Source organism: Helianthus annuus, chromosome 14 (assembly GCF_002127325.2).
Source record: "Helianthus annuus cultivar XRQ/B chromosome 14, HanXRQr2.0-SUNRISE, whole genome shotgun sequence".
Classification (NCBI taxonomy): domain Eukaryota; kingdom Viridiplantae; phylum Streptophyta; class Magnoliopsida; order Asterales; family Asteraceae; genus Helianthus; species Helianthus annuus.
In genome coordinates, this window is record NC_035446.2 from 173,054,507 (window position 1) to 173,066,086 (window position 11,580).

Sequence of the window (11,580 nt, forward strand, 5' to 3'; positions counted from 1 at the left end):
GACCAAGTTCTCATGGTTTTTTTATTTGTTCTCACGTTTCTTACAATATTTAGCGTTCTCATTTAAACCCTCCCCTATATATATTTGAAAATGATATTTTAATTGAATTTATCAACATAAAGAATCTGTAATATGATTTATTTTGTATTTTTTTCAAGTAAAAAGATTTTATTAGAAATACGAACTGTAAGTTAATTATATATATTGCATCAAACTATTTTTATCAAAACACTAAATGGCTACAATATTTATATAATGATTGTTTTAGTTCAGTTTCTAAATTTTATTATAAAGCGCCAAAATGAATTTACCCAATTTACCTTTGTCTCACATTTAATGATAAAATCAATTAAGAAGGCACCTGGCCTCACAACTACCCAATCAAAGGTTAAAGTACTATCTTTAAACATAGTAATTAAAAAGGCTCCGGCAGTTCGTTCCCAAGTCGCCGGCGGCTCGACGAGGGCAGTTTGTTTGGATTAGTGTGCGGGGTCGCCAATCCTTCGGCTTGACCCTTCATCCTAATTCTCCGGGCTGTGTTCCTCCATTCGCTTCCGGGATTGGGTTCTCTGGTCCGGCTTTTCGTCTTCTTCTTCCGTTTGTTTATTTGTCTGTCTTTCCTGGACCTTCTTCTTGTTGGCTTAGCGGGTCTGATATTGGTCGCGACTATCTTTATAGTCCAGCTAGATCGATTCGAATCCCGTTAACACTCCGTAGAAGTTGTGTTTGGATTGATAGACCCGGTGGTGTGCGAGGCTTCTGAAAAGGTGTTGTGATGGATAACGGAGGAGGGGAACCAGATAACGGGGGACCGTGGTACGATGTACATTATCGGAAAAACAATAGAGGTAGGGGTGACGGAGTCGAGTGGACGTTTCTGGTGCAAAATCTTGCAGACAAAGTAACGAGGAATGTGTTATGGAGGGCTTTCAAGCCGTTTGGGTTTGTATCTGATGTGTATGTCGCTAGAAAACGAGACTCGAAAGGCAAATGCTTTGGTTTTGTCCGTTATGTGGGTGTAGAGGATATGAAGGCAACGCTGACCGCAATGAACTCAGTGACAATGTTCAACATGAAAGTCTTGGTCTCGTTAGCAAAGTACGATAAAGATCATAAAAAAATACCTTATTCACCGGAAATTTTGGGTCGGAGTGTTTGGCGACAGAAGGTTGGGCAGCAACAAAATATGAACTGCGGTGATGGTCTTAGAAGTGATGATAGTAACTATTCGAAGCATCAAGTGCCCATTCAGGGACCATCAAAAAAGATGGATTGTCAAGATGGGAGGACGTTTGCGGACTTGTTCAAAGGAGGTGCAGAAGGTAGAAACAATAGTGGGAATAGTAATGGAGCTAAAGTGGTCAATGTAGGGGGCAAAGGATCACTTTACCCACTTCACTGTATTGGGAGGTCTATCCTGGGTACTGCTAAAAATTTTGTTTCTATTGGCCAAATGAGGCAATCTATAGAAGAAGAAGGTTTGAGAGAAGTTGGTTTGTCGTACGTTGGTGGAGTAACTTTTCTACTAACTTGTAGAGACAAGGAATATGCTAAAGTCTGCATGGACTTGCATGAAGGATTTTTCAAATCTGTATTCTCAAAATATCATCTATGGAATGGTGAAGAAGTCCCCTATAGTAGATTGGTCAACCTGAACATTACCGGAGTCCCCTTTATTATCAGAGATAATACGTTATTTGATAATATTGGGAGTTTGTTTGGTGAAGTTGTTGAGAAATCATCATTTTCTTGGCAGGAAGAGGATAATTCTAATGGTTCGGTGACAATTGTTACCTCAACTCCATCCAAGATAGAGGAGGCGATAGTAATTAAGTGGAATAACAAAACGATCGTTGCATGGGTGATGGAGGTAGGTCAAAAGTGGATGCCTGATATGGTAGGAATGTCCATGTTAGATTCAGAGGAGTCCGAGTCGGAAATGGCTTCGGAATCGGATGAAGAGTCAGCAGAAATGGAGGATATGGAGGAAGGGGAGTTTAGACAAGGTCCTGAAAATCCAGAGCACCGGAATGGTGGGGTCGATGAATCTGGCCGGTCGGAAAAATCTCCGGTGGAAAAGGAAAAGTCTATGGCCAACCAAGAGACAATGGAAGTGCAAGGGTCTCCGACATTCGAGGATGTTGAGAATATCAAAGGTCTGCATGGGAATGGGGAAGAAAGGTTGCATGGGGAAAAAGTCAATGATCACGTGGGTTCTCCAATTAATAGAATTAATGATGGTGGATCAATTAATGCAGAACTAGAAGCCGCAAAAGGTGGGCCTGTTTTAAATGGTAAAGATGATGGCCCAGTATTGGGCCCAAACCTGGGAAAGAGGAATAGAGAGGACCGAAGCCCACCTTCGATAGGGTCTATGCAAGGGCCCACTCAAAGACTGTTTAGCACGTCCACTAGAAGCTGTATAGAACCTATTGACCTTAATACACCTATTCGTGATAAATCGGATAACATCGGAGGAGATAGCTCGGTTCGTATAGATCCTGTGTCTGCTGGCACGTCTGAGGTTCCTGTTCACCCCGTTGCAGCTTCGGGTCTTAGGGACCGAGATCCAGTATCGGAGGTCGGTGATGTTCCAGCCAATGGGGTTCCTCAGAGGGTCATTGAAGATGAAGTGGAGGCTACAATCAGGGTTGGGTCCTTAATTGGGGTTGATTTGAACGGATTTGTGCCTGCAACTGAGAAGCTAGTAGTTGAGGAAGGTGTCTCCACGGGTTTAAGATGAATTGCTTATCAATAAATCTTAGGGGGGCAAGGAGCAGTCGTAAGTCGGAATGGATTCGGGGGCTCAAAACAGGTTATGGGATTCACTTTATAGCTATACAGGAAACAAAGTTACAAGATGCACATAATTTTCCATTCAATCATTTCTGGGGTAGAGCTGAATTTAAAATTGCGGTGGAAAACTCTCAAGGTAGATCAGGGGGGCTAGCGTGCATCTGGTGTCCATCAATATTCAGGTGTGTGGACGTAATTAAAAACAGGTATTACATTGTGGTTTCGGGTTTCCTAGTATACTCAGGATGTAGAATTAATTTTATGAACATATATGCTCCAAACGAGGCGGCGGGTAGACGAACTTTGTGGTCTGAATTATTGGGTGTTAAGAATTCTTTACAAGGCTTGTGGGTCATGATGGGTGATTTTAACGAGGTTAGAGACGCTAGTGAACGACTAAACTCAGAATTTGTGGAAGCCAATGCTGAGGTGTTTAATCAGTTTATCCTCTCTGCGGGCATGGTGGAATATAATATGGGTGGGGGGAACTACACTTACATTTCGGATAATGGTAAAAAGTTGAGCAAACTCGATCGGTTCCTAGTATGCCTGGGCTTCAGAGAAAAATGGCCAAACGCAACGGTGCTTGCGTTGGATAGAGTTGCGTCAGATCATAGGCCTATCATTTTGTCCACTGTCCAGTCAGATTTTGGGCATACTCCGTTCAGATTCTTTAATTCATGGTTTGAGCTCCCTGGCTTCTTGGATTTTACAACACAGATGTGTGGCTCTTTCTCGTTTTCGGGTCCGGAAGATCTTGCGTTGGCGATTAAACTTAGGTGGTTGAAGAATAGAATAAAAAATTGGTTGAAAGTAGAGAAAGGAAATAGGGAGGGTACTTATGACAGGAAAAAGAAAAGATTGGCTACCATAGAGAATTTGGCAGAAGATAGATTGTTATTGGATGCGGAACTGGCTGAAAGGGCAGAGTGCAGGAACTTTATGGCTGAATACGATAGATTAAAACTATTAGACCTGAGGCAAAAATCCAGATCCAAATGGGCTGTTGATGGTGACGAAAATTCTGCCTACTTCCACCATGTCATCAATTCCAACATAAGCACTAACAGGTTGAATGGGCTAATGATCGATGGAGCTTGGATCACAAACCCCCTGTTAATCAAAGAATCATTGTTCGAGTTTTTTGTTCACCAGTTTACGGAACCATTGGCGGTTAGACCAAACTTGGTATGTCCGAATCTGGCTACCATTTCGGATAACGAGGCGAGTATGTTGGAGCAGCCGTTTTCAGTGGAGGAAATAAAAGCAGCCGTATGGGATTGTGATGGAGATCGGGCACCGGGGCCAGATGGCTTCAACTTCAAATTCATTAAGAGGTGTTGGTCCTCTTTACGTGAAGATTTGGTCAAATTATTTAACAAATTCTATGAAACAGGTACCCTAAATTCTTGCTGCACATCTTCATTCATCGCGTTGATTCCTAAAGTAAAGGACCCGGTGAGCCCAGCGAATTTCAGACCCATTAGTCTCATTGGGGTAATCAATAAAGTCATCTCCAAAGTTCTGGTTAACCGATTAAAAGGTGTGGTGGGAAAACTGATCTCCGAGCAACAATCCGCATTTCTGGCAGGGAGGAACATAATGGACGGCCCTCTTGTTCTCAATGAGGTCTTGAGTTGGTTGAAAAAGTCTAAAAGGAGTGGCATGTATTTTAAGGTGGATATCAGTAAAGCTTATGACTCCGTTAATTGGTCCTTTCTAGATTCGATTATGTTTCAAATGAAATTTCCAAATAGATGGCGTAAATGGATTATGGCTACTTTGGTGTCAGCTAGAGCATCTGTACTTGTGAATGGATCACCAACTCGGGAGTTTGAATGCTCCCGTGGTCTTCGACAAGGTGACCCTCTCTCACCGTTCTTATTCGTAATAGTTATGGAGGCCCTCACAGGCATTATGAAAAAAGCGGCTTCAGTTGGGTTGTATAACGGGATCAAAGTTTCTAGAGACGGGCCTTCCTTGTCTCATTTGTTATATGCGGATGACGTAATGTTTATTGGGGAATGGTCGGTATCGAATGCTAAGAATCTGCGTCGGATCCTGAGATGCTTTTATTTAGTCTCCGGCTTAAGAGTTAATTTGGCCAAATGTAGTGTGTTCGGTGTGGGAGTGAATGAAGACGAAGTCCTAAGCATGGCACAACTTTTAAGATGTAGACAAGGTACGTTCCCCTTCAAACACCTTGGCTTATTGGTGGGAGCTAACATGAATTTGGCTAGAAATTGGAAACCGGTGGTTGAAATATTCCAAAGAAGATTGTCAATATGGAAAGCCAAAACATTGTCGTATGGTGGAAGGATAACATTAATTAAATCGGTGTTGAATGCACTACCAACGTACTACTTGTCTTTATTTAAAGCACCAATAAAAGTCATTGATGCTTTGGATAAGATTCGTAGAGTTTTCTTTTGGGGCGGTTCGGAAGAGAAAGCCAAAATGAATTGGGTGGCGTGGGATAAAACTATTGCGTCAGTTGAATATGGGGGGTTGGGTTTTGGTTCGTTAAGAGATGCTAACTTGGCCATGCTAGCAAAATGGTGGTGGAGATTCAAAACGGAGAAGTCGGGTTTGTGGCGTAGAGTTATCTGGGCAATACATCACAAGTCGAGGGCTTGGAATGACATTCCGACAAAAAATTCAGTGGGTGGCCCGTGGAAGAGTATTTGTGGTATCAATTCGACTTTGTTAGAAGCTAACGTGGATCTAAAAGGGGCCATCTCAGCGGTTGTGGGAAACGGCCAAAATACACAATTCTGGTTAGATTATTGGGTTGAACCTGGCCCATTATATCTTCAGTTTCCAGACCTATTTAAAGAAGAGTTGCACAAGGATTGCTTGGTGGCAGATCGGTGGATTGTAGAGGGTTCTGGGCCTGTCCCGAATTGGGCCTGGACAAACACAACCCTAAGTCAAGTGGCTGCAGCCCAGTTGTCACAATTGCTGGTCATTCTGAATAGCATAACATTATCAACAGTACCTGATGGCTGGAGATGGAAGCTTGAATCGAACGGGTCATTCAGCGTTGCTAGCATTAAGAGAGTATTAAGTTCAGCTGGCCGCATCAGACCTGATCATGTCTTTGAATGGAATAGTTGGGTTCCGAAGAAGGCTGGTATAGTAGCCTGGAGAGCAAATATGGAGAGACTTCCGACAAGGTGTGCGTTGGCAAGACGTAGTGTGCCGGTTCAAAACAGAATGTGCGTCCTCTGTGGTGATTATGAAGAAACCTGTGATCATCTATTCGTGTCGTGTCACTTCTCGCAAATGGTCTGGCAGAATATTGCCATTTGGTGCAGGCTCCAACCGGTGATAGCATTTGGCATTAATGATCTATTATCACTTCACACGTCTATCTCGGGACCAAAGAGAAGAAAGGTTATCCACGCAGTAGTTCTGGTGGCGTTTTGGTGTTTATGGAAGACAAGAAACGATGTGGTTTTCAGAAATGGGATTCCTAATTTTACAAGAACTTTGGACGAGATAAAGTCAATGGCGTTTCTATGGATAAAGAATCGATCAAAAGTAAGCTCGTTATCTTGGGAGGATTGGAGTCGTTTTAATCTAGTGGGTATGTAATACTATGTTGTTTTGTCATTTTGGTGTCATTTTGGTGTAATCTTTTGTACATTTGGCGTGTAGCATCTTGCTACTTTGAATAAAATTTTGTCGGCCGTTCAAAAAAAAAACTATCTTTTAACATATTCCTTTTCTTGTATTGGGGCATTGTGAGTGGTAAAAAAAAAAAAAAAAAAAAAAATCAAAGAGTGGCACTAATATAAATATATTAAAAATGGGGGCTTCTTTGGATACTGTAGCCAAGAAGCTACTCAAAATATTAATATAATAGTAATGTTGTAGTGTTATACATGGTTATAAAATGTTTATATGGTGTTATACACACAATTTTTTTAATATTTTTTTATAAAAAAATTGCTACTTTTAGTAGCAAAAAAAAATTTTTTTTTGGCTACTAAAAGTAGCGATTTTAACATAAAAAATATTAAAAAAATTATTAGATTTTTTTTTTATATTTTTGTAGATTTTTTAAGGTTTTTTGAGGGTTTAGTTTTTAGCATTTTAGCTTGGGGGTGGGGGTTAGATTTTTTTAGGGTTTTTTTAGATTTTTTTAGCTATTTTAGGTTGTGTTCACATTGGTTCTCGCGGTTCTCGCAATAAAGGTGGTTCTCGCATGAACTTTACACTATGTATATATATATATATAGAGGCCGGTTAACGTACAATACCTCTTATCCTACATTATGTACGCGATGCCCTCAGCCGTACGATCTTCAATCGATCAAACGCGAGCGAAACTAATTAAAATGATTATATTAATCATTTTAATATATCTAAATCATACCAGGAAGGTTAAACATCATTGCGAGGTCATAAATCTCTGTAATTGACCGATGATAGTTCAAAATCAAACCCTAAATCAAATTCAAAAACCTGAAAATCTTCTTCCCTAACCTCCCTTCGTTCCTTTTAGTGCGATATCGATAATAAGAACTACTAATTTGGGAGTTGTAAGGGTCAAATGGAAGAAGACTGACAATGATCGACCAACAATCGAAGAAGATGAACAGTAACACACACACAGATTTTTCACATGCGATATTCAATTTTCCACATGCGATTCTACACACCCCATGCCATTTTTCACATTACCCCATGCTAGCCATTTTTTCACATGCGATTTTCAATTTTCCACATGCGATTATACACACCCCATGCCATTTTTCACATTATCTCATACCATTTTGTCACATGCGATATTCAATTTTCCACATGCGATTCTACACACCCCATGCCATTTTTCACATTACCCCATGCTATTTTTTCACATGCGATATTCAATTTTCCACATGCGATTCTACACACCTCATGCTATTTTTCACATTACCCCATGCTAGCCATTTTTTCACATGCGATATTCAATCTTCCACATGCGATTCTACACACCCCATGCCATTTTTCACATTACCCCATGCCATTTTTTCACATGCGATATTCAAATCTTCCACATGCGATTTTGTCCATCTACACACCCCATGCCATTTTTCACACTACCCCATGCTAACCATTTTTTCACATGCGATATGTATTGAATTCGCACCAGATCTGCACCTGATCGAACGGCTGGGATGATCGCGTACATATCGTACGATAAGCGCATTTGTATTTTACTCTTTACCTATATATATATATATATATATATATATAATCTTGTGTTAAACTTTTAATTTTTTATATTATTTTATATTTTTATTTTTAACCATTTTCTTAATAAACTTATCATAATTCAAACTCATGATCTAAACCTACCCAATCTACCCGTTTTGCCATCTTGTATTGAAGTTATATTAGCTTTACTCCACAATAATGAAAATCGTTGTTTTCTATTCTTTCTCTTATCAAACCTGTTTGTTAACTGGAACCGCATTGAGGTAGCTCGTTATTTGATTTGTAGTTTTTCATATATACCATTTTATATTAGATCAGAATGTGTATAAATTTAGCTTTACCATTTTAAATGCTCGAAAAGCCGTAGTGGGTATCCAAATACATACATAGTGGACAGATGTGTAGTTGTGACGTGGGGACATACGATTTACCAACTTATCAATCAAGCACCAAGATATAATAAAATGTTGGTTTATATTTGATATTATTATTATTATTACATTGCAATGTAAGTTTAGACACACAAAAAATAAAAGGAGAAACAGAATTGAAACAAGAAGAAGATGAGATGAGCAATGGTCATCTCATCTACTTGGTGAACTCAAGAACCCAGGTATTGAGAGCGCAACAGGCTTTGCGAAATCCACTGAATCCGGCCCCCTTTGCCAATGCCTCAAAGTCTTTCTCGGTCCTCTCTTTGCCTCCGGGGTTGTGAGCCAACATGATGACGTCTATGTGTACCACGTTTTGGGTGGCTAGGCTGGAGTCAGGCGCCTCTGGGAGGATGCATTCAGCCACGATCACTTTCCCATTCTCTGGCAGTGCTTTGTAGCAGTTTTTCAGGAACTGGATGCAGTGGGCATCGCTCCAGTCATGACAGATCCACTTCATGAAAATGGCATCTCCTTTAGGGACGCTCTCAAACATGTCCCCACCCACATGCTCTACACCGGGATAACTAGTGGCATCCTCGATCACATGTGGCAGATCAAAATTGATGCCCTTGATGGAAGGGTGTTTGGAGACGATCATGCTCAGGCTGGCACCGGTCCCTCCCCCCACATCCACCAGGGTGCTCAGGTTGTCGAAGCCGTCGTAGATATCCAGGATCTTTTTCATGGTCATGGTGGAGTGATTAAACATGCCGGCGTTGAAAACCTTGTTGAATCTCGGATCTTTCCCGTGATACTCAAAGGCCGTCATTCCGTATGCCTTGTTGAAAGGGATTCCACCATCCAACACTGCATCTTTCAGATGGTACCTAACATCACATCACATCACATCACTCAATAATTCATCCATTTAACCTACCTGCCTTGGTGTTTTACAAACAATATACATTATTAATCATTGACAACCAGATATACCACCTACTCTTGATAAATCATTTTGTTAAATTAATTAATTAATAATTACCAAGTGGCCGGCGTAAGTAATATTCATTCCTACAATTTAATTATACCAATTTGGTTGGCATAAGCAGCTAGCTTGCTTCACCAACTATCAAGACTTGATTTTATATTATGTGACATGGTGATCTGATATTGGTGGTGTTGTGAAGTGAGGAAAAAGAATAATACCAGCTCTCCATAAGAATCTTATCCTGGTTCATGAGCAAGAGAGGTGCCAAGGAAACACCGTCTTGGTTCTTCACCAAGAACTTACAGACGGGTGCCAGACCGTAGAGACGTTCAACAGAGCCATCATCCTTGCGGTTGAGGTTGCAGGCGAGCACGTTGTAGCTGGCTAAGAGGCGGCAGATCCTGTCGAGCATGATGGGTGCCTCCGGGTTGTCGGCCTTGGGGAGCTGAGCCGCCAGGTCAGCAGTTGAGACGTAAGCACCAGGGCCGGCTTTTGCAATGGTCTCCAGCAAATCCAGCTCGATGGCGGACTTCAACACCATGGGTAACACAGACGCGCTTGCCAATTGCATCGCAAATAGGAAGGCTTCCTCCTCCGACGATGATGAAGAACCCATTTCTCTCTTTCTTTCTATTCAGAGTGGGTAATTGGGTTGGGTTGGGATGATTCGTGACCACCTCCTCCCTTGTATTTATATACACCTCTTTTCATGGGTTGTGTTGGGTGGTACCCCACCATCGTGGAAACACGTCTCTTTCGACCCACACATTTATTTATTGACTTCCAATATAAAACGTACCAACTTAACTTACCCACCTATTCAATCACTTCAGTTTCTGTTGCTATTTCGGTGTCATCAAAATTTGTCTAACTTCCACTCATCTTTAGGTGAATAAAATTATTATTGTTATAAATTATTCAATTTCTTATATCATATAAGTAAATATTATTAATGTTTAAACATTACATAACTAAAAATAAATTAAAAATATTTACATATTACTCCATTGAATTCAAACATGACTTAAATGCAATTTGCCTTTATGTGGTTTGCGCATTCTAAGGTTTCACAAACGACCCCCTTGTGCTTGCAATCTATCACACCTTATCACCCTCTGCCAAATGGACATTAGTTTGATCGTTTGACTGAGGTTCAATATTTTAATCTCACCACCTTCTTTCATAAAATCCTATCTCTTCTACTCTCTTATTCATTATCACAAGTTCACTATCGCAATTATCACCACCTCTACCATCATCACCATCACTGCTCCCACCACCGAACAAAGAACGCCACAAACGTTAAAACGCACATTAACAACCTTAAAATCCATAGAAGTACGAAAGAAATAATAGGGGGATGTATTTGAGTCTGGTGTTTTCCACTGCATTATTCATCTTAATCTGGTTGGCAAAGGTCATCCTGCCCTGACCATGGTTTCCCAATGCAGTTTTGTCAAGGACACTCTAATGATGGATGGATTCAACAACATTTGGGGGCCTAATTGAACCTGAATCCGGGGAGTGCAAAGCAGTCCCCTTAGCCATCTCAATTTGAGTCGCAAGGGATTGATGAACACGTCACGAACAAGGGAAGGGCCACGGTATCCCCTAAACACATGTCGACTTCCCAAATCACTATGGGAGCCAAGGATGAGCATGGTACCCGTTCGGTACCAAAATTACCGGTACCAAAAATGGGGAAAATTGGTACCATACCGGTAACGGTACCAAAAAACGGGAAAAATGGGTACCGGTACCGAATATACCCGGTACGGTTCGGTACCAATACCTGGTACCAAATGTTCATCCCTAATAGGAGCCAGTGGCTTCTTAGGTTTTTTTTGAACAACCCCCGTATCAAACTCATTCAAAATTGTAATACACTAATACGTTTTAACTGAAAGGACGCTGGGGAAATACGAACCTTTAAATTTCTTTCGTTATAAACATTCTGACATGCTTGAACATATTTTTTAAGTAAGTCTTTAACAATAATTACATTCTTCTTTCTCATTTAATAAATAAAACATATCATACATTTACTATCTATATGACCGCACACTCCCGTTCAATCTATGTTATGACTCGATCTTCAACCGCATACACACCATGATGATGATGATTCCGTGTAACCTGCAGTCACCACATACATCCACAACTTTAGTAATTAGTGACGTCATACATAAACTAAACTTACATAAACAAACGACCACA

At 40.7% G+C, this 11,580-nt stretch overlaps 1 protein-coding gene across 1 annotated transcript; it reads right to left on the reverse strand.

Annotated features, from left to right (window-relative positions):
• Positions 1-8,456: 8,456 nt before the first annotated feature.
• On the reverse strand, positions 8,457-10,042 carry LOC110937336 (caffeic acid 3-O-methyltransferase). Its single transcript, XM_022179738.2, has 2 exons — positions 9,582-10,042; positions 8,457-9,262 (listed from the first exon to the last, which is right to left on the reverse strand). Exons 1-2 carry the CDS (start codon positions 9,977-9,979, stop codon positions 8,590-8,592), a joined length of 1,071 nt encoding a protein of 356 aa, XP_022035430.1. The 5' UTR covers positions 9,980-10,042; the 3' UTR covers positions 8,457-8,589.
• Between the last annotated feature and the right edge of the window lie 1,538 nt (positions 10,043-11,580).

Coding starts and splice junctions, on each gene's coding strand:
- LOC110937336 (XM_022179738.2), bottom strand. CDS start 9,979: ATGGGTTCTTCATCATCGTCGGAGGAGGAAGCCTTCCTATTTGCGATG. Junction 9,263..9,581: donor AAGATTCTTATGGAGAGCTG/GTATTATTCTTT, acceptor ATGTGATGTTAG/GTACCATCTGAAAGATGCAG.